This window comes from Malaclemys terrapin, chromosome 2, assembly GCF_027887155.1.
Source record: "Malaclemys terrapin pileata isolate rMalTer1 chromosome 2, rMalTer1.hap1, whole genome shotgun sequence".
Lineage (NCBI taxonomy): Eukaryota > Metazoa > Chordata > Testudines > Emydidae > Malaclemys > Malaclemys terrapin.
In genome coordinates this window covers 107,401,407-107,425,592 of record NC_071506.1, presented here as the reverse complement: position 1 = coordinate 107,425,592, position 24,186 = coordinate 107,401,407, and the positions used below count along the sequence as shown (strand labels likewise).

Sequence of the window (24,186 nt, the reverse complement as noted above, 5' to 3'; positions counted from 1 at the left end):
CACAAAATCATTAGTCAAGTGAAATGAGCAACGAAACCCTTGGCCTACAGACTTACTACAATAGAGGAAACTGAGAGAACACACTGTTTCAACCACTTTTGGATCTTTATCAAATATGGGATATGCAAAAATACACTTCCCATCTGAAGTATAATATGTCTGGCTTGCAATTAAAACAGTCTAAAAGGGATTTGCTGAAACTGCTTCTTAAAATACTTATTTACCAAGCTGTTTTACTCTTCTGAATATCCAGAAAATGTTCTTAAGTCTTATTCCAAATCCTTTGTGTTCTCCAAAATAACTCTCTGAAGTAGTATCTGTGCTAATTGCCAGAGATCCATAGTCGTGCTCTGCCTGTGTATACATATAGTGCTATATAATCAGTGTTAATTGACAAGACCATTCTGCTGTTTTAAACACCTTCTGAAAAACACACAAACATGCAGTACTATTGGAAGCAGCTAAAAGATGCTGTTTGAATAACCATGGTTGGTACTTAGTAATAAAAAGTTCAGAGGAGAAGGTTGCAGGGTGTTAGCAGGCAAGTTCTTAAAGAAAGCTCCTATTTGCTATATATTCTTAGATATGCTTATGTAAACCTCCCAGTGGCTATGGCCACTACAAATCTCTAAATTGTTTCCTCTAAAATATTTGCAAAATCTGTGGGTCTGGAGAAGGAGAGAGACGAGGATTAGTTAGCAAATTTCATTCCACACAAAACATGTGTTGGTGTTTAAAACTATTCAGTAATATAATTATTTCATGAAGTGTTGTTTAAAAAAAAACAAAAACCTCTCCCCACCACATATTCCTGAGATCTTTCATTCTTCTCTTAACACAATCCCTGTGGCCTGGTTTTGCTGTATCCTGAAGTGTCTCCCTTTCTCTCCCTGCCTGCCTCCCTCCATCCCAGAGTCCTCGGATTAAGAAACAAAAATTTTAAAAACCAAGTGAGTTTTATCTCATTCCTGTGTAATATCTTTGTCAAATTAATCCAATCACACAGGCTAAAGTCTATTAGCAGGATGTTTCTGTTAACGAGATCCGACTCATTTTCAAGGGGAACTTACTGGTCTGAAGCGGCCAAACAAAACATCTCCTTAGCAAATCACTACAACGGTGGCAGAGAGAAGCACCTTTAGAATTCAGTGCAAGCAACAACATTTTAAATGTCCAGGCTTGGATTGCAGAGTTAATGCCTTATTGAGATGAACAGAGGTAACTCCGACCTTTTTAGAGAGCTGTTGTTTCAGGATGTCTGGCTGCAGCAGCATAATTTTGTCTGTGCTTGTGAGGAAATGTAGGATAGCTCACTTGCAGTTATGTCATCTGTGAATTAGTCCCCTACCCTCTTAACTCAAAGATAAATACAACTCAGAGCAGCTTGTGAATTGTGTGTCTGTGTTGTGGGGTAAGATGAACCTCTGTGCCTTAACTCTAATGTTAATGAGCCTTAGGTTCACAAAGGGAGTCCAACACCAAGATGTCAGTTGTCAAAAAGTAAATACAAATTGAATATATTTAGAGCTCTCTGAGACAAACCAGTAATAAAATGCACACATTTAAAAAAAAATAGGAGGAAAATATCACTATTTACAGCTCCATAACGGAATGTGCTGTCCTGCTTTGGGCCAGAGCAGATCTTACTAGGATACAGTTCTCTGGTGTTTGATTATTTGTCAGTCTGTTTTAAATAAATACAATAGAATACTCTGAATCATAAAATCTAGTTGTATTAGCTCAATTTTTTGGAAACCGCTATGCAGGCAAATTTTGTTAGAAACAGGTTTTACCTTCCCATTTGTGTGTATTCAAGTTAATGCTCCTCTTATTGTTAGGATAATGAATCAGCTATCCCCAGGTCCAATTTCAGTTGCTAATGGCATGACATGGAATTGCTTACAAAATTAATAGTTCAGTTATCTAGGAACAGGATTCACACTAATGATGATGTTTTATGTTGTTTGTCTATCTTTATATTGCTATCTAATTCAGCAGATCAGTCTTGTCAGAGTTTCAGCCATCTCTTTCATTTCTTGCAAGGTTGTACACAGCTTTACTTCTTCATACGTGAACACATTGGGTAGACAGTCTTCAAACAGCCTTTTTCTGATGCTGTCACTGGTCCATTTTCTCCGGTCTGTGTTTCAGAATAAATTTTTATATATTCTAGTTGACTTGGTAAGCTAAACTGAATGGTTGTCTTCTTGTTTAAGGCAAAAATAATCCAAGATGATGGCAAGACTCTTTCAAGATGGACAGATTTCCTTTTTTCTCCCATGCTTAGACATTTTACTTCTTGGTGCCATGTTCATTGTAGCATTGCTGTAACTTTATTATTGGTATTTATGAACTTCTCATAGCTACCAAGTCAGATGGTGCACGTGAAATCTAATTTACACAAATATAACTTGGCGCAGTCTTCTGATGATACACCGAATCCTAAAACAATGTTTCACTAAAAATATAGCTGTACAAGTAAGTCATTGTGTGTATTTGCGAGCTCACCCTTAATGTTACACTCTGTGCTGTAACTAGAACTCTGAATACAGTGGTAGGTAGAAATATTTTAGATCTTTGACATATAGTGCAAGAAAGCCAGACTTCACTAGATACAATCTTAGAAATATGTCCCTAACTCAGTTTTCTTTTAAAATTAAAAGATCTACTTGCTTATTCAAATGTAGCCATCATTGTGACCTTTAAGTAAAATATTAAAATTGTTTTAAGGTGCCAGTAGACATTCATACCATAGTGATGAGTGTGGAATAAGATCCTAGATAGATAAGTTGCTGTGTATAGTTCTCTTCCGTCTGTCCTTCCTCCCTCCCCCCCGCACTTCTCCATTATTCTATGCTTTGTAAAGTGCAATGTACTTTTATGACACCCCAGCAATACAAAATTTGCTTCTTAACAGGCAAAGCGAAGGCTGGAACTAGGAGAAAGTGGTCACCAATATCTTGCTGAAGGATTAAAAACCCCAAAAGGAAAAGGAAGAGCTGCAACAAGAAGTCCAGATAGTCCAAAAAGTAAGGAAACTTTTGTTATGCTCTGTGGTGTGGGGCTTAAAGCTATATTGGACTTCTGTTATGATGTCTTTTCCTAAAAACCCAACAGTCAAAGGCCTTGTCTGTAGAGGAACATTCAGGAAAATTTAATCCAAATTAACTAAAGATGTGCATTTAAAGCAGATTTGTTAAACCAGTGGCTCTCAACCTTTCCAGACTATTGTACCCCTTTCAGGAGTCTGATTTGTCTTGCCTACCCCTAAGTTTCACCTCACTTAAAAACTACCGGCTTACAAAATCAAGACACAAAAATACAGAAATGTCACAGCACACTGTTGTTGAAAAATTGCTTACTTTCTCATTTTTACCATATCATTATAAAATAAATCAATATAAATATTGTACAGTGCTTATATTTCAGTGTATAGAATATAGAGCAGTATAAACAAGTAATTGTCTATATGAAATTTTAGTTTGTACTGACTTTGCTAGTGTTTTTTATATAGTCTGTTGTAAAACTAGGCAAATATCTAGCTGGGTTGATGTACTCGCTGGAAGACCTCTGCGTACCCCCAGGGGTATGCCTACCCCTGGTTGAGAACCACTGAGTTAAACCACATTAAACCTGTTTAGTTTCATTTAAAACAAATGAAGGCCTCTTTAATTCTGAATGAAACTGTCCACAAAGGGGTTTAATGTGGCTTAACTAAACTGCTTTAAATCCACAGCTTTAGTTAATTTGGATTAGCTCACCTTAGTGTCCCTGTGTAGACCCTGAATCTGCCAAAGGAATAGGTACAAATTGCCTCCTTTTGTGAGTGGGTGGATGAATATATCTCCATAGGAAAGACACAGTATTCTTTAAATTATTTCAGGATACTCTTAGTGCCCACTTCTAGGTTAGATTTCAGATTGACTAAGGCTTTGTCTACACTACCACTTTTGTTGGTCAGGGGTGTGAGAAAACACACTCCTGACCGACAAGTTTCACCAGAAAAAGTGCTGGTGTGGACAGCGCTATGTTTGCAGGAGAGGGTCTCCTGCAGACCTAGATAATGCCAGTCATTGGGGGTGGTTTAATTATGCCGGCAGGAGAGTGCTCTCTTGCCAGTGAAGAGGGGCTACAGGAGAGAACTTACAGCGGCAGAACTGTAGCAGTACAGCTGTTCCGCTGTAAGGTCTGTAGTGTAGACATAGCCTGACTTCTACAATTAGATGTGGGAACGTAGACACGGCCATACTGGATCAGGCCAGTGATCCATCTTGTGTAGAGCCTTCTCAGAGAGTAGCTGGTACCAGAAGCTTTGAAAGAAGGTGCAAGAAACCCAATAGTGGAAAACTGTGGTATAATCTTCTTCTTAATCCTTTTTGGTTACTGACTGGCTTATTGTCCTGATGCAAGAGTTTGAAACGTTTTGTATTCTCTGTATCTTGAGAGATTACAAGACCAACAAAATCAGGGTGTGCAGCACCAAATATAGAAATAGTTTGGAATACTACTTAGTTCTTCAAGTGCCTGCTCATGTCAATTCCAAAGTACGTGTGTGCTTGTCCTGAGCATGGCCGCCAGAAAATTTTTCTCTCAGTGGTATCCGTCAGGTCGAGCTCTGGTGCCCCCTGGGTTAGCATGGTCACAGTGCCAGTATAAAGGGGTCCGCCGACCTGCATCCCCCAGCTCCTTCTTACCACCTGCGACAGTCGGTGAAATTCCCTCGTCCTTATATTTGCCAAGTACACCTTCAGTGGACTTTATTTCTACTTGGTGTATATAGTTACCGTTATTGTAGTTGTTAGAACAGTTAGTTAGGTTAACAAACCCCACTTTGTGGCACTGAGTACTTCAGCCTCTGTTAGGAGTGCCCTGGTGATTCTTAGGGAGCCTCAGCACCCGTCGTCACCCCTAGCACCAAGAACGGACATTGTTTCTGCTTCTCAGGAACCTCAGCACCCTCCGTCATCTCCAGCACCAAAGAAAACCATCCCAACCAGGGAGGTTCAGGTCTACCCTTACCTCGACTGGCTGATCAGAGGTTGCACCAAGACCCAGGTGGAGACAAATGTAAAGTTAATGCAGTCAGTTTTCCAGGACTTAGACCTGTTGATAAATATCCAGAAGTCTACTCTCTCCCCTGTTCGAAGGACAGAATTCATCCTGACGATCCTCAACTTGGTCCAAGCCAGAGCCTTCCTCCTGGAAGCCCAGTTCTGAGCAATAGGGGCACTCGTAGAACCCTCAGAAACCACCCCATCACATTACAAGAAACTGCCTAAAGCTCCTAGGCCATATGGCTTCATGCACCTATGTGGTGCAACATGCGAGGCTGTGACTCAGACTTCTTCAGGCTTGATTGGCGTATGCACTGGGCCGACATCACTTAGACATGGTCATCACACTTCCTCCACCAGTGATCGCCTCCCTTCTTTAGTGGTTGGTTCCATGGGCAATGTGTGCAGGAGTTCCATTCTCGAGACCCCAACCGTGAATGTGTCTCATCACAGACACTTCGGCGATGGGCTGGGGAGCTCATTTGGGGTCCTTTAGAACTCAGGGCATCTCGCTACACATCAACGTCAGGGAGCTCAGGGTGGTTCGCCTAGCCTACCAGCCTACTAGCCTACCAGGCGTTCCATCCTCTCTTGAAGGGCAAGTGTGTTTCACTTCTTACAGACAACACAATAGTGATGTTTTATGGAAACAGGCAGGGTAGAGCATATTCCTCTCACCTGTGCCAGGAAACTCTTTTCTTGTGGGAATTTTCAGTAGCCCACTCGATCCATCTTGAACCCTCCTATCTCCTGGGGTCACAGAACTAGCTAGAGGATCACCTTAGCAGAGCCTTCTCCAATGGTCATCTGTCCAGATGTTGGGAAAGGCCTCTTCCAGAAGTTGGGGACTTTCCAGATAGATCTGTTCATGACAAGGCACAACAGGGCTTGGAGAGATTATACCCCCAGGTACAGCAGCCACTCCCTCCCAGGACCGCAACTTGGTGTTGGCCAGGCTAATGGAACCTCGATTTGAACCGCTGGCAACATGGGTGGCGGGTATAATAGGCCAGGGGAGGTGGCGGGGGGAGTCCAGAGAGATTACTGATGAACCCAGGAAACTGAATACCAGATACCACCTCCTCAGCCACTCTGGAACCTGTCTGGGGTTAATGAAAGCACAAGTTCTTTGGGAAGAGACGCTGCGGCTTTTCCCAGGTGGCTTGGGGTCTGGGGAGGGGAGAGTAGGGAAGGCATGGCTGTGACTGGCCCAGGGCTCCTCCAGGCAAGGAGGGGGTGCGTTCGGGGCTCTTCTAGGTGGGGGCCTCTTCATTGCTCCGGCCACAGAGGGGGCAGGGGGCCCTGGGGCTCCTGAGGCAGGGGAGAGGGGGGGCTCATGTCTACGGCGGGGTGGGGTGGGAGGGCACGGACAGAAGGGGCGAGCTGGGGGCTAGCGTTCCTCCTCTACTTATCCTGGAAGGTGGCCTTCCTGGTCGCCATTACTTCTACCAGAAGCGTCTTGGAGATCCGAGCCCTTTCATCGAACCACTATATACAGTTATCTTCAAGGACAAGGTTCAGTTGCGGCTACATCTGACCTTCCTTCCAAAGGGGGTCTCACAATTCCACAGTAACCAGGATGTCTTCCTACCAGTCTTCTATCCGAAACCGCAAGTCAACAGAGAGGAACAGAGACTCCACTCACTGGATGTCAGACGTGCACTAGCTTTCTACATAGAAAGGACTAAGTCATTTCGGAAATCTACTCAGCTTTTCATAGCCATTGCCTTTCATTCTGTCTGCCTTCCAGTCTCGGCCCAGAGAATTTCTTTGTGAATCACTTCCTATATCTCCACATGCTATGACCTGGCGAAGGACCCCGCTCCTCTTACCCTGATGGCGCATTCTACAAGGGCTCAAGCATCTTCAGCAGCGTTTGTGGCTCAAATTCCTGTACGGGATATGCGTAGAGCGGCAGCGTAATAACCTCTCATTACGCTATCACCCAGCAGGCTAGAGACGACTCAGGTTTCAGCCGAATGGTATTACAATCAGCATGTCAATGAACTCCGAACCCTCGACCTGTGCAACTACTTGGCAGTCACCTACTTAGGCACTGACATGAGCAATCACTCGAAGAAGAAAAACGTTATTGACCTTCCGTAAATGTTGTTCTTGGAGATGTGTTGCTCAAATCCATTCCACCCCCGCACCTGGCCTGCCCCTCTGTCAGATTAACCGACGAGAAGGAACTGAGGGGGCTACAGATCAACAGGGCCCTTTATACTGGTGTTATGAGCGCATGACCCCAGAGGGCATCAACAGCTGACCTGACAGATACCACTGAGGGAAAAACTTTCTGGCAGCGGTGTTCAGGGTGAGCACACACCTACTTTGGGATGGCCATGAGCAACACATCTCCAAGAACACCAGTTATGGAAGGTTAGTAACACCTTTTTATTCTGGGCCACATATTTAAACTGGCCTCTGAAAACGCATCTATGAAATGAAAAGATGCCACCATTTGTTCATGGAAAAAACACTTAGTTATGTGCCTGTAAAATATAGATTTGTTTTGCAGTTACGATTGTGTGCCACTGCAAAACTTGTCAATTAATTTTCTGGGCATATAGAAAATATGTCCCTCTCATTTTCCAGTGAGAGTCAGTTAGTTGCTGATTCATGGTTTAAAACCAGTAAAGTACAGCACTCTTCCCTAGTTTTCCCTCACTACTTTCACATCATTGTGAGAGTAGTGAGAGCAAATTGGGGGAAAACTCTGTACTTTACTGGTTTTAAGGCATTATTATAAGGTTAAGGAGAAATAATATGTAGCCTTGGATGCATGATTATTAACTGTCTGTCTTGTAAATCTCATTGATTCACGTGAGTTGTCTGTAAATTAGGGAAACTGTCATTTGGTACACCTACTGAAGAGCACCAAAGTTATGGTTAATTGCCCGTGAAACCCTTAAGTTATCTGTTACCTTAAAAGAGGGACAATCAACCCATGAAGAGAACTGGCTAGCAGCCTGATAAAGGGTAGGTAGTTGGTGTTGCTGCCAAGACAAAAGTATACCAAAATATTGTTAAAAATTACGTTGCCATACTTTGCATAGTCTTAAACTTTCATTCTGCATTATCCATTAAGCTAATGGGAAATACATGGATGTGTTTTTTTTTTTTAAAATTGTGTCCATGTGCCTTGTTGTTTAGAGAGATGCACTATGAAACCATATAAATATCCAATGGTAGGGTTTGTGCTAATGCGGAAGTTTAAGAGCTTTCTGTAGTAAAATATGTAGGTAGTTTCTGCAAACCATTTTGTTGCTTCAAATGCCCGTTTCAAAACTGAAATGGGAAAACTGATTTGAACAGCAGCTAACAAACTCGTTTCTTTCCTCCTCCTTCCTTTTTTATATTCATTTTTCTTCTAAGCTCCAAAATCTCCTTCAGAAAAGACTCGGTATGATACATCACTTGGTCTTCTCACGAAGAAGTTCATTCAGCTGCTGAGCCAGTCCCCAGATGGGGTCGTGGATTTGAACAGAGCAGCAGAGGTCCTCAAGGTGCAGAAACGGAGGATTTATGATATCACCAATGTACTGGAAGGCATCCATCTCATTAAGAAGAAATCCAAAAACAACATTCAGTGGATGTGAGTATTCACCATCCTTCTCCAGCTGATTGCACTGTTACAAAGTGGCAGTGTTTCCCGTCTCTGCTTCCAGCCTCACACTCCTGCTCCCAGCAATCGTCCAACAGACTTTCCAAAAATAGAAAAGCCTTTTAATGTTATTTACTTAAGATAAAAACAACGAGGAGTCCTTTTGGCACCTTAGAGACTAACAAATGTATTTGGGCATAAGCTTTCGTGGGCTAAAACCCACTTCATCAGATGGGTTTTAGCCCACAAAAGCTTATGCCCAAATACATTTGTTAATCTCTAAGGTGCCACAAGGAAGCCTCGTTGTTTTTGCAGATACAGAATAACATGGCTGCCACTCTGAAACCTGTTACTTAAGATAGTTTTTAAATATCTGATAGGCCTCTCGTAAGAAAATCTTGTATTAAATGGTGCCACAATACAAAGTGCCTTCTCTGAGAAGCTTGGTTTATATTGGCATCCTTTAAGCTGCTTTAGGGGATGAAGGCTGCCGTAATCAAGGCTTGTAACTTAAAGACGCACCTCTTTTTTTCCTTGCTCCCCTCCTCCTACAGTGTAGTTTTGAGTTGTAATAATGATTACAAAGACCCTGCCTTCTTTGGATTTGTAGGGGCTGCAGTCTATCTGATGATGGAGGCACGCTGGCACAGTGTCAAGGCCTGTCAAAGGAGGTGACTGAACTCAGTCAGGAAGAGAAGAAACTGGATGAATTGATCCAAAGTTGCACCCTGGACCTCAAGTTGCTAACAGAGGATTCAGAGAATCAGAGATATCCTTTATGCCATCATTTCCAAATGTGGTTAACCTCCCTGCTGCTAGAGTAAGAGTTAGGAAGACTCTTCAAAATAGAGATAAGTGACACACACCACTGAAAATTCATTCCAAAAGGTAACAGTTTTCTGTGATTTAATGCAGATGTAGCTAAGAAAGCACTTACATCAATTATAAAATTAAAAATTTAACATTTCTGGAGCATATAAGAAATGTTGATGTATGAAGAGGTCCCAAAATATCCATCTTTAGATAAAGTAATAGGACCAAGAGTTCAGCAGTTTCATTACAGTGCAGTGAAGACAAAACATTAAGTTCAAGGGTGTCTTTTAAAACATTGTGCGCTTGTTTTACAATTCTGAACCCAGATCAAAACCCACTTTTTGCAAACATAAGCTACATTTTTTGTGTACGTATTTTTATATTACTACCTAGATCTTGTATATATGCATATATTTATTGCTTAATATATGCAAATACATTAATATGTATATAAAGATTACAAAAAAACCAAATACAAGCAATTGAACTCTAGGAAGGCAAAGGCTGAATCTGCCTTTGTTTGCAACTTACCTTATTGTTTCCTAACCTCAAGATACGATGGGAATAAATGCTTCCTAGATACTATGGTGATAAAAACCCAAGCTAGATATATTTTAAATATAAGTTACTAATTTTAGTAACAGTGGTGACTTGCAGAAGATTAATATATTTTCCAATATTCATATGGCTGAGAAGAACAGGTTAATCCTAAAAGGTATCGTGGCTTTTACTGGACATGTCACCCATTGATATATGATGAAGATCTTTATTACATACTGTAGTTGATTTTTCAAAAGTCAACATCTGATTTCAGTGAAATATGAAAAACTGCACTTATTTCCTATCCTTAAAAAAAGACTGTAACGTTTACTGTGTCAATGTTGATTTTTTTTTTAATCGTGACCACTGTGGAAACATCCACATTTGAATGTATTTGATTAGTGAATTTATAAGCCAGGAAATGTACCATGATATAAAATAGCAGTGCTGCTGTAAAGTAAATTCATAGTTCCTTCCAGTGGATACTGATGTGAAAGCACAGAAACACTAAACACAGGGTTGATCTTGTCTTTGTCTCAGTAAAATCTGTTGCCTACCATGGTGCAGACTGACGAAGAATTACTGTTACTGTCTGCTACTGTAGCTGAGAAGCTTGTTTTATTAGCTTTTCTCTTTTTGCTCTTATTCTCAGAACAAACTTGTTTGTTTTTATAGTTATTTTTTGTGTGAGGTGGTATCTGGACACTGTTCAAGACCAGGCTGCATGGGTTATATACTCCTGTAGTGATGGCAGTAGAATTGGAGAGTAACTTAGTGATATTATTACATTGGGTTTATTGGAATAAGACCAGCCTTAGTTGTTTTTGTTTCTCCAACAAAGGGAATTGCATTCCTGCTTGTCAACTGACCAAACTGTAAGAGAATTTTCAGGTCTTCTTGAAAGCATTAAGAGGGACTAGATGGCTTAGAAAATTGGTTAATGTGATATTTAGCCTTTCACCTGTAGGACGCCAGTTCAATTCCAATCCAAATCTATTGTGAAAGAAAGTTGATTTGGTGCTTTCATTTAAATTTGCATCTGATACAAAATCACTATGCACTTTGACTTTCCTGGAAATCTCAGTAGAGAGGATTTGAATGAGCATGATGGCTGAGCTACCATCTCACTTCTACAGGTGTTCAGTCCAAGTTAGTTTTGAGACACTTTGGTGGTATGGAGTTGGGGCAATTAGTACTGTTCTGCTGTGGTCATAATTTAAAGTTCAGATCTACCAAAAATTAACACACAGTAGTAACTGTTATCATAAGTCTTCACTTCTGCAGTACAAAGAGTGTGGTAGGTGCTATACAGGCAAAAATGAAGACCCTGAAACACTTGTATGCTGACAGTAGTTATTTCCTATACTGAGCAATGAGTAATATTGAGATACCACAGTGACGACTTAGCAAAATGTATTAATGTTGACCACTGTAATGTTCTATATATAAACAGCAAACATCATTTCCCAGTGCTTAAATATAACACTTCTTATGTGCACTAAATTAAAAAAAAAGTAAAATCAGTTGTTAAGTTATTTCTTTTTTACTTTCCTCCTTTCCAAAGGGGCATTAGGTGAGATTGCTCTAAGCATTTTTATGGGAACCTGGGAACACTCAAAATGATGTGAATCACTTTTATTACAACTTCCATCCTGGATGATTGCCTGGAAAAGCCAGGATATAAAAACACAGAATATATTGTCACAGTAATAAAAGGAAATGATAGATGCCACTCCTTGAGAAATAATTACCAACAAAATTAAATTTAAAAATTTACTGAAATACAGTATGGATGATTGAATGTTACATTTAAAATTATTGGGGGTGGGGGAGAAGCGGAGTGGAAGGGGAGAGAATGTGTCTGTGTTTGCAAATTATCTTAAATTTCTTTTGACGTTCCCAATTCTATGTAATTAGTTTGCAAGTATGTTGACATTTTCTGTGCGCGCGCGCGCGCACACACACACACACACACAGAGCTGGAAACAGCAGCACCCAGATGCAAGTGAAAATATCTTTTGTCACTGAATAGTGGCCCAGCTGTTTGATCAAGACACAGTACTGACATGCTTTGCTTAGAATCTCAACTGGTCCTTATTTGCCTGAAGGTTAGTGGCTACAAAGAATGGTTTCCAGTGTCGGGGAGAATACTGTACTGAAATTAAAATAGGGGTGAGGAGGACCAATATGAAGATTAACTGGGAACAAAGCTTGTAGAATTAATTATTTTTTGCAGAAATATTTTTTTTCTTTTAATGTGAATATGCTGCATCTTTGATTGGAAGGACTCCTTAACACTGATTACATTAGCTTATGTTACATATCAAGATATTCGAAAAATTAATGGCCTTAAAGACCAAACCGTTATAGTTGTGAAAGCACCTCCAGAAACCAGACTTGAAGTGCCTGACCCAGTGGAGGTAAGAGCACCGTAGCATCTCTTGTTGCATAATAAATTTTTTAACTACAAATGGAGGATGTGTGTCTGTGCTTGCCTGTGGCATCTGAAATGGTTGTCTTAAGTTGGATGATGTTGATATGTCTTGAGCACTTTGGGGACATTGTCAAAATCAACGAGAACTATATAATCAGAAACTGCTATTTACATAACTCAGATACTAATCTTTTATATTTCTTCTCCTCTCCTGCACTCTTGCAGTTGTATCCTTTGATTCTCATACTCTCAAGTCCAGCTCCCTCTTCAACTAATTCATGCTACTTTTGAATGCAAAACATGATTAGCACGAGGAACTTTTGTCAAATAGTGTAGTAGGTAACTTTAAAAGAAGAATGTCGAAGTGCATGATTCTGAATGTGCTAATGCCCTTTAGATTGCTAATAATGAACTGCAGCTTTGACAAGCTCCACTTGCTTGAGGGAAGTGATTCTTTTTTGATTGTGGAGTTAATATTTGTGTTTTTCATCATAATAGGAAGGGTGACTGACTAGGTACATTTTCACAAAAAAAAGAATATCCTACACTGATGTAATGAAAGAGAAAAATACTAACTTCTAAAGATGAGGTGGGAATTTTAATCTCAGAAGAAGGTTCCTACAGAATGAGTCTGGTATAAGACAGTGGCATTTGCTTTGTTAAGAGGAGCAAGGGAATAGATCAATATGCAGATGAAATACAAGCTGAAAAACTTTTTTTTAACATATGAAAAGGCATCTCTGCCATGCCCTTAAGTCAGAAACCTTTTAAATAAATCAAACCATAATATGCTATTCTGTGACTTGCTTTATGATAGGATGAGATTTATGCAACAGGTTATAACTATTGTGACAAAGTATTAAGAGTCCAATCCCCTTTATATGTACCTCACAATAACATAACACAGAAATCGGTGAACTTCTAAAACCTGGACTACACTATAGAGTTAGGTCGATATAGGGCGGCTTACATCAACTGAACTCTGTATGTGTCTACACTAAACTGTCCTTCCTGCCAATATAAGTTACCCACTACACCAACATAATAACTCCACCTCTGCAAGAGGTGTAGCATTTAAGTTGATATAGTTAGGATGATGCAGTGTCTGTGTAGACACTGAGTTGTTTACATTGCCTGTTGCTGCCCAGGGGCTGATGGCCGGAGCGCTGCCTGAGGGTTGATGGCTCAGGCTGTCAGTGCTCCACAATTCCCCACTTAAGTTGGTGCAAGCATTCCTGGTGAAGACGTGCACCACCTACAGAAGGAATGTAGTGTGGACCTAAAGAGCCAATTTAATGACTGCATTGGCTGTAGGTTGATCTAACTTGAGATGATTTAAATTTGAAGTGTAGACATGCCCTAATTTTGTTACAAAGAGGTGGGTAGCCTTAAATGCTCTCTTCCTAACTAAGAGCTTTGCCAGCAAAACCTTTCACATGTTACAAAAATAAGGTGAAATGTAAACACGGGGATCGATGTGGAATTTGTAATGCCTCTGATCATTATACCAGAACTCAAACAATGGCAACCAAAACATACCATATCATATGACCTTCAGTGGTGAAAAAAGGTCACTATTATAATGCTTGTTACCATAGAACTTTGCTGAAATTTGAAAACTTTTCTGTTAGCAGAATGCGCTGATCCATTTATCTAGTACCGAAGGACCTATTGAGGTTTATCTATGTCCAGAAGAGAATGACAGCCTCAGTCCTATTAAAACATACAATCAGGACCACAACGGAAATATCTCAAAAACAATTTCCAAAGGTAAAATTCTCTTTCTGTTATGATGCACAAGGTCTTGAAGGTTTACTAAAAGAAGCAATCTGTACAGGTGCCTGGTTTTTTTGGTTGGGATTTTTGTCTAAGCCAGAAAGATGTAAGGTTTCTAGACTGCATATTAGAAAATGTATTTCCCCTGTTTGTCATTTGCTTATTGTTATTTGTTTGTTATTGGTTTGTTATTTACATGTGGTATGAAACTATATGTCCGAAGTGTATCATAAATATATATAACTATATAATATATATATCATAAATATATATCACTTGCTGACATACAACAAAAGGCAGCAAACAAACATAATGTTTCTCATAATTGGAGGCAGAATTTTAAATTCACTTATTGTCATCTGCAGATAACCAATGTCAGACATTGATGACATTTTATATTTATTTAGAGAGCCTTAAAGGTACTTAACTTTGAAATAGTCTGAGTTATTCTGTGGGGCCTGCTAAGACTTTCATACATTAATAATCTTACTTATTGGGTCCTATTGAAGAATTAGTGTTTTTAATTTAATTTAATTATAAATAATTGCTGACAGATACCACTTTCTGCAGCATGATTTTGGTAAATTGTTTAGTGAATCTTAAACTGCTGTGATCGGGTTGTTACTGGACTTAGTGATATTTTTTTCTGACATGCTGTTTATTTTGTATAATCAGGTGGACATAACAGAAAAAGAGGGCCACCTTTTATTTGCTTTGTGTTTAAATGACATGGTGAAAAACGCTCTTTGCATCATTTAGTAACTTTATCTCATCCATGAATAATATTTCAAATAGGATAAATTATCTTTTATTTTCACATCTTACAGATCTGGCTTCTAGTAACTCAGGACAAGGGGACTGCTCGGTAAACATGGCAAACCTCTCTCCATTGGCTTCTCCAACCAACCTTTTGCAACAAACAGAGGACCAAATTCCCTCCAATTTTGAAGGGCCGTTTGTGAACTTGCTGCCTCCTCTGCTTCAGGAAGATTACCTGCTGAGCCTTGGGGAAGAAGAGGGCATCAGTGATCTTTTTGATGCTTATGATTTAGAAAAGCTTCCCTCATTGGTGGATGAATTTATATACAGCTGATTATATTTTGTTAATTATTTTCCATATAAACCATTTTTTTAAAATGGAACCAGAACTCCTGCTGTGATTCTGTGTTGTCCCCTCCCTCCTTCCTACTCCCAAGTGTAGCATTACAGAGTCAACCAGACTCCTGAACAATGCTGACATTTTAATTAAATACTTCCTAGAATAATATGAACATAACTGTAGGCTCTTGCAACAAAGCCTTGTTTGACCCTAGACTCCAGGGCCTTGTGCAGCAGCAAGTGGCACATCATGCAGGCAGGTGATCATAAAAGGTTCCTCTCTCACTCCCCCACCCCACCTCCCAAATCTCTGCTTACTGTGTACAGTGGGCTTGTGGAGAAGGGCTCAATGAACTGGTTTAGTAACAAATAGCAATTTTTAAAATTGAATTTCAAGCTGTGCCTTCTACGGAAAACGCATGTCTTCTGAGTCTCACAACATGGATTGTACCTGCAGTAAATGTAAATAGGAAGTAATGCAAGAGTGTGAAATGGGTTTCTTCAACTCTTCCTGGGAATGTTTAAATTGCTCTCATAATGCTCAGTTTGAGCAATGTATGTGTCTCAGTATGAGGTCAGATACGAATGTCCTTATACGTTTTTAATAAAAAATAAACTTTAAATTTAGTGTATATTACAAATATGGGTGAAGGATAAAGTTCTGCCACTTCTCATAGTAACCACAGATTTTTAAAATGCTTACATGTGTGTGTGAAAGTGTTTCTCTTTTTAAAATGGAACAAAGATGCACAGTTCAATTTTACTGCCCCCAGTGTGCACACTAGACCTGGTACATAAATTTTTGTGGTACTAAGTGGGGCTTTGTGTTAAGTGCCTACTAGATATGCACTGTGTTTTTCTCTCTATGGAAAATAATTTATACTAAGCTTTGTTTGTTCAGTATACCATATTTATATCAGCGGGTAAGCTGCCTCTGCTTCCAGCTTTTATAATTCTCCTCGCCAGCAACACAGAGCTTTTTTCCCCAAAGCAAGAACTACATAACTGTAAGTACCACATTAACTGAATTATGTTTATTTTTTGAAACTCTCTGGTAGTATAGTAAAGCACCAATATTTATTTTTTGAAAGTGAGAGGAATTCTAATAAGTCTTAAATATACCGTCTGTTTTTGTTTAAAATGTTGCCACTTTATGGGCTAAATGTTGGTGTAGATGATGCCCCATATAATCTTTTTTTTGTTTGTATTACTGTCGTGATTATCTGACACACATAGTAAATTAGTACTATTTTGTATTGTAGTTTGCATATGATGTAAGCAGGTTTTCTGGTACCATTGAGTTGCTGCTATAAAAGCTCACATATGAAATGACTAAAAGTAAAAGTACTAGAATAAGAACTATATGACTGAGCTTTAGAATATAACAATGTATAAAGTGCAACACATTAAGAACTGTTAAACAGTGTTAAGTGTGTGTTTATATGTACAAATGTGTGCATAGTTCATTAAGTGGTTATATTTAAGTTGATATATGTTCTGTACTCACACTTTAGTTACCTAGCAGATTTGTACAATAGGAATTAATTTGTAAACACTGCCAGAATATTTTCTAGCTTGTTTGTAATTTTTTAAGAGGTTTTTTGTTAAATGATGTGGATCTGTAAATAAAATTGCAGTATTTAAATTTTAGTCTTGTGGAAGAGGAAAATAAAAGTTGAGTAAGCATGACATTTTCTGAGAGACAAGGGGGCACTTTGTGGGAAGGATAAAATTGAGACTAATAGATTATATTATTGTCCTTTTTGTTATACTGTTTTGTATAAATTAAACACTTGTCCCAATGTGTGTGGGCAAAATACTAATCTAAATTAGCTTTGCATTGTATGCTAGTTGAGGAAAAAAAGAAACCCTGTAAAATAATGTTTAAAAAAAAAAAAGCTTTTATGAGTTTTGTAAATAGATTTATTAAAGGGTGACCTGTTCTCTAGCTGTGATCTTACCACTTTAAATTGATGTAATTTGAATAAATTTTGTATGGTAATGAATCAATAAAAAATGATTTTTTAAAGAGTTTAGATTTGTATGCAGGTGTTTATTTTTGAATATTGTTTAAATTCTTGTTACTCTTGGTAATTTTTAAATCAATATCATTTGTCTTAAAGAGGTCCTTCATCAGGTACAGATGTTACTGTTGCTTTTTTTCTCTTTTTTTTTTATTTAGTGAGAGAAACTTCTTCTGTTTATGTAGAATTGCTTTTTAATCAGTCAGGTTATACCATTTAACACCAGCAGTATTCCAATAGATTACTTGTCTGTTTAGTGCTGACAATATACTCAGTGCTGTACAAGCCAGAAAAACAAAGACAGACCTTTACAATCTAAAGAAAAGGCATGCACACAAGATGTGACACACTAGGAAATCGAGTGGTGGGATGACAGTTTTATTTTATTTAACTTTAAGCATTATGAATTCCTACTTATGGGCTTGACAGAAGAAATGTTTTTTAGGAGTGGCATGAGTATAGTTTGGTAACCTAAGGAACTGATGGAAAGACTCTCCGTTTGAATCAAGATTAATTACATTGAAGACACTTGAGGTATGTCTACACTACAAATACAAACCCAGGTTTGGTAGAACTCGAGTTAGCAGATCCAGGGTTTGTTAACCTAGGGCTTGAGCATCTACATCCATTTGTATCCCTGGTTATGAAGTGTTGAACCCTGGGTCCCAATCTGGGGCTCTAGGATCCACAGTGCATGATGCAGGCTTCAGTCCAACCACCAATATCCCAGACTTCCTAGCGCCCTTCCAAAGTGTGGCCACTCTAGCCCTAGACCTTTGTTCATAGTGCAGTGGGGGACAACTTGACGGTTCACCAACTTGACTCTCCAGAGGACAGAAGGGAAGTTGGCCTATGGGATTGTGAAATACTTTTGGTGGACTCCCAGAGCAAAGTCCAGTTGGGCTTCTTCTATACTGCACAGGAATAAGGCTTGAAGCCTGGGTCCTGGCTCGACTCAGATTCAGAACCTCCATTCCCACAGGGTTCTAGGACCCTGGGTTAGCAAGATTTGTGTGTAGACAGAATGTTGGTTAGGTTTGAGCCTGAGTTCAAACCCCAGGCTTACTGCAGTGTAGACATATGTTGGTGTAACACTGTCATAAAAACAGCGTAACTTAGAGGAGAATCGGGGTCTTTGCCTTACCTCCCCAAGGCAGGATCTGTCTAGATGCTAGACCTGCACCCAGGCAGCTGATGGGTAGAATCCTGTGCTAAGTCTCTACCTGTGTAAAACAGGTCTTTGTTCCTTCTGCCTTCCCCTTCTGAGACTCCAGCATGGGGGCAAAGATGGAAAACTGAGCAGCTTGTCAGGGGGGAGACTGCCTACTTGACCAAAAGGGATTGCTGACAACCATGAACAGGGTTGGATACTCCTGATAATGACCTGCTGGTTTCTCCACGGTGGCAGGGAAATGGAGGAAGAATCCTTTCATTCTTTCAGTGTCTGGATTTAGGGTACCAGCATCTTTCCCTGCCTGCAGAACTTTATGAATACTACATCTACTGGTCGTGGCAGTTTGCACGTTTTCCCCCCGATTCTCATAATCTCTTTTATGGTCCAGAGATGCACTATCCCGGAGAGAGGCCAGGACTACCAGCTCTTAGTCTTCAGAAGCACCACAAGTGACAGCAAGCAGGAGGAACTGGTTTCTGAACATCAGCACTCAAAATAAAAGGCTCCCTCACAGTTCTCAGGGCGCTTTGGAGAAGCCAGTAATCCAGCGAACAGTTACATCCATACTCTTTCCTGCTTGAGGCTGGTAATCACCTTTTTCTCTGCTCCCTGGATTCCTAGATCTCTGTTCCCTTCTATGTACTCCATGCTGGAGCTCTAGATGAGGGAGACAAAAGGGGGAAAACAGACCTCATATTGAGGTACTGCCTTATGTCCCTAAGTGCCAGTCCTGTCACAGAAGAGCACCTGGACAAATCCTGCTTCAAACAGGGTTGTTGGTCTGAAAATGTTAAGCAGAATCTTAAATGTGACTAGCGTTGTTCATGTTCTGGAAGCCAGGTTTCTTGGTGAAACACACACACACCCTTTATTACTTCTGAAGAAAGGTTTGCACTTCAGTGTGTCTTGTGCAGCAAGATTTAAGAAATTTATGAGGCACTGCAAAAGCACTCCTCTTGCCTTTTTCCATCTGTTTTCAGCACCCCAAGTATACTAACAAAATTTCAAGACCAGAAAAGGCCATTATGACAAGATGGCTATTGTAGTAGAGATGAACCTGAACTAAAATCCAAAATTCAGATCCAACTTTGTGGATGGATTTGAAACCATCTCTAAAATGGCCTGAATTCATGATCTCATTTAAATTCCAGTGAGACGCGATAGCTACTGGTGGTTTAGTCCCAGAGTCAGATGAAGGTCTAGGCATTCCTCTTGTGGGAGTCACTCTAGATATTATCTGCCAAACCAATTCTTTCCAAAAGATTTACTAGGACCTGGGACAACCTTAGTAGGCTCTGAAGCCAAATCTTTCAGCTGGGCTCTTTAACTAAGGTGTCCTTGTGTGCTAAAACATCCTTGGCACTGGAAACTCATTCTCAAAACTCCACTGGGATAGCTTTGGAACTTATTCATTCAGTGCTACCCCACTTATTGGCTCTGAAGATGGCTAAGACTTTTAATCTGAGACTAATGCCTGAATTTTTAAAATGTCCAGGAGTATAATAGGGTCCAAACATTGGCATTAATGCTTTGTTTCTGAAGTCTAGTCATAAAGCTTTTCTAGGGTCTGCTCCACTATCAGCCAGGGTGGATTTGATTTAAATCATGATTTAAATCTCTAGTCAGGAAGATTCGAGATTTAAATAATGGATTTCTACATAAAAGTGCATTCTTGTTGGTTGTTATAACCTTAATACATATTCTTTACAACTCAGAGATAGATGTAGGTTTCATTTTTAGAAGGTACACACTATACCAGGGGTTGGCAACCTTTCAGAAGTGGTGTGCCGAGTCTTCATTTATTCACTCTAATTTAAGGTTTCACATGTCAGTAATACATTTTAACATTTTTAGAAGGTCTCTTTCTATAAGTCTATAATATATAACTAAACTATTGTTGTATGCAAAGTAAATAAGGTTTTTAAAATGTTAAAGAATAAATTAAAATGCAGAGCCCCCCGGACCAGTGGCCAGGACCCAGGCAGTGTGAGTGCCACTGAAAATCGGCACGTGTGCCATAGGTTGCCTATCTCTGCACTATATATATTTTTAAGTGATTTATTTTGAAGACTTTTCAGTTTAGTCTTACAGCTATATCAGAAAATGAATGACTGTTTGGTTATTTCATTACCAAAGATAATTGAAGCAGATATTTAGGAAGTCATTGGGAGATGAACTATCTCCAATTCAACAGGTTAATCATTAATATTTGGAGGATTTTTCTTGCCATGCTGTACTAGGAGGAGAGTATCACCAAACAGACATTTTAAATGTTTTATTTAACTAAAACAACAATGTTATGTATTCTGGATTTTTTCTTCAACAGCAAACATATGCTATTTTAACAAAACAATCATGAATTTTTGAATTTAGTTAAAACATTCAAGTTTTTTAAAATCAGGTTTATTTTCTTTAAAATTGTTTTTAATTAAAATAGTTAAATGAAATATTAAAACAAACAAACTACAAAATTAAATCGACCATGTCAGCCAGGTCAACATGAGAAACTTACAATATTGGCTTCTGCAGCTAACTCAGTTGTCTTCACCTTCATTTTCCTGTTTGTTCATAATCTGGAAAAGAAAAACAAGCTTCCCTGCTTTTTCAGGTCCCAAGCGATTTCTCAATTTGGAATGAATTAGTCCAAAGGAAGAAAATATTCTTTCTACACTGGCAGAAGAAGCTACTGCTGTTAAGTGAGATTATCACGTCAACAGTCTCTGAATCCAAGTCCTTAAGTGACTTCCACCAGTTCACTGGTGTGACTTCCTTTGAAACATCACCAGCAAACATATTTCTTGAATGGTTCTTATTCACAAACTGGGTCTCTTTAACAGCCTGCTGCCATTATAGGTTTTCCCTTCTAGTGAGAGAATGGTATGGTAAATCTCAAATCAATGAAGGTTACACTATGAAAGACCTCAAGACTTCTGGAATATGCTGCTCAAACAGTTTCACTTTTGTTTCTTCTGCCTGTCCCTCCCTTCTCACATTTATCTCAAGACTTCTCCTTGTCCAGATCTATTCCACCCCTAACAATTTTCTATTCATTGAACTTTTTGAAACTTTGCACTTTTAGAGAGAGATAAGGGATTGACTCTTATGTTTGCAGAGGGACAATAGGGTTGAGGTCTGTTGTTTCTCACCTCTTATATTTATTTATTTATTTAATTAAAAATAACATGCTTGTTAACAGCAAAAATATCTCTGGAGACACAAATCCACAGTTTGAGAAATGCAAAACTAAGCATCTCTGATGGTATCTTCTAGACTGAGCACGGAGTCCCATTAGGTCGATAGAAAGATTAACCTAAATAACCTATACAGAAGCCCCTGGAACATCATAAGATTGGGTCCCTAATCCATGAACTACTGGAACTCATTTACAAAACTTTTCATAAACATTACATCAGGGGTAGGCAACCTATGGCACGCGTGCCAAAGGTGGCATGCAAGCTGATTTTCAGTGGCACTCACACTGCCTGTGTCCTGACCACCGGTCCGGGGGGCTCTGCATTTTAATTTAATTTTAAATAAAGCTTCTTAAACATCTTACAAACCTTATTTACTTTATATATAACAATAGTTTAGTTATATCTTATAGAGACTTATAGGAAGAGACCTTCTAAAAATGTTAAAATGTATTACTGGCACGCAAAACCTTAAATTAGGGTGAATAAATGAAGACTCGGCACACCACTTCTGAAAGGTTGCCGACCCCTGCATTACATGAATATACTCTGTCATACTATAGAATTAGAATTTATAATCCCTATTCCATGAGGAGATATCTTTGAGCTATAATGTATCTTAATTAAAACTATCTTTAGATGGATTTTATTGATCAAATGCTTTTTGAGGAAAAAAACCTAATTTAAAAAAAAATCCAATTTTTTTTTTTTAAATTTTTTAAATCATTGATTTTTATCCACCCTGCTATCAGCTGCTAATACTCGATCACTAGACCAGCAGTCTTGTTCTTTCTAAGTGAAGTCAATTGCACATTGACATCCCCTGAGCTACCAGGGAACAACAATAATTAAGTTTTGGCAGCTTCTCCCGGTACAACACTGTCTTAGCAACAAAGGCCTTGGTTCTGATCAGAGTGGACCCTTTGGTGATATTCTCCCCCACCACTCTTCCACTTCTCCGATGCTTTAGTCCTAGAACCTATTCTATTGACATGCCAGGGAGACCTTGGACTTTCATCCTTCATTTGGGCATAGCAGGCAATTTGCTTCAAGAGCAGATCCCTCAGGAGTTACATACTTGAACCTGAGTACTCAGGTAGCAATAATGCCCAATGGGAAAGCACTTAACTTGTAAATCTGGGATTCTCAATTGAGATAAATAGCACCAAATTCTCAGAATTGTTGGTGTGTTAGTTCTATTGCTATGCCACAGGACAGGCTAATTTCCACTTATAAGATGACATGTCCAGACTAGGCCTCTTTATTACCCATGATAATGCCCATTCTCTCCAGTCCAGATCAAACAAGACTCACATTATTGACAAACTCCTTTTTCCATACACTGGAATTGGGAATTTCTCTCTGTTCCCCCTGATTCCATTGTTTCAGGAGAGCTGCCTGCATGTCAGTTGAGATGCAGCAAGACATTGTTATAGCCAAAATGGGTCTTGCCAGTTTGGTTCAAACATCCTCTTTGTCTTCAGGTTAGGGTAAAACTCTCCACCTGATCCTGAATCATCTCAGGTTAACATCTCAATTGTACTGTGTGTAATGGGGGCATTTTTCAAAAATCTAGTGATTTCTTATTAAAAAAAAAAACAAAACAGGAGCTTTTGACGAAACATGCTCCTCTTACTTTAAGCATTGCCATCTGTCATAACTATAAAGGGAAGGGTAACAACCCTCCTGTATACAATACTATAAAATCCTTCCTGGCCAGAGGCACCAAAAACCTGTAAAGGGTTAAGAAGCTCAGGTAACCTGGCTGACACTGGACCCAAAGGACCAATAAGGGGACACAAGATACTTTCAAATCTTGGGGGGGAGAGGGGAGGGACGGGACTTTTGTTTGTGCTCTTTGTTTTGGTGGTGGTCGCTCTTGGGACTAAGAGGGACCAGACATCAATCCATGTTCTCCAAATCTTTCTGAACAAGTCTCTCATATTTCAAACTTGTAAGTAACAGCCAGGCAAGGCATATTAGTTTATCTTTGTTTTCTCAACTTATGAATTTTACCTTTGCTAGAGGATGGTTTATCCCTGTTTTGTTGTAACTTTGAAACTAAGGCTAGAGGGGGTTCCTCTGGGCTCTTTGGATCTGATTACTCTGTAAAGTTATTTTCCATCCTGATTTTACAGAGATGATTTTTACATTTTCTTTTTAATAAAATCCTTCTTTTAAGAACCTGATTCTTCCAAAGACCCAATTGGTTAGGATATTATTCTCAAGCCTCCCCAGGAAAGGGGGTGTAAGGGCTTGGGGGGATATTTTGGGGGAAGAGGAACTCCAAGTGGTCCTTTCCCTGTTTCTTGTTAAATCACTTGGTGGTGGCAGCGTACCAGGTTTTAAACTAAGCTGGTAGAAATAAGCTTAGGGGGCTTTCATGCAGGTCCCCACATCTGTACCCTAGAGTTCAGAGTGGGGAAGGAACCCTGAAACCATCTATTACACTTCAAACACTTCAGAACCATGCTA

General features: G+C 39.4%; 1 protein-coding gene across 1 annotated transcript in view; it reads left to right on the top strand.

Moving 5' to 3' along the window:
* E2F3 (E2F transcription factor 3) overlaps positions 1-17,350 on the top strand; it is a 58,285-nt gene extending 40,935 nt beyond the window's left edge. Inside the window, exons 2-7 of the mRNA XM_054018552.1 lie at positions 2,918-3,029; positions 8,433-8,652; positions 9,272-9,430; positions 12,320-12,434; positions 14,083-14,218; positions 15,052-17,350. Of these exons, the coding sequence (XP_053874527.1) occupies positions 2,918-3,029; positions 8,433-8,652; positions 9,272-9,430; positions 12,320-12,434; positions 14,083-14,218; positions 15,052-15,317 (1,008 nt within the window). The 3' untranslated portion in view covers positions 15,318-17,350. The remainder of the gene's footprint in view (positions 1-2,917; positions 3,030-8,432; positions 8,653-9,271; positions 9,431-12,319; positions 12,435-14,082; positions 14,219-15,051) is intronic.
* Positions 17,351-24,186: the final 6,836 nt, after the last annotated feature.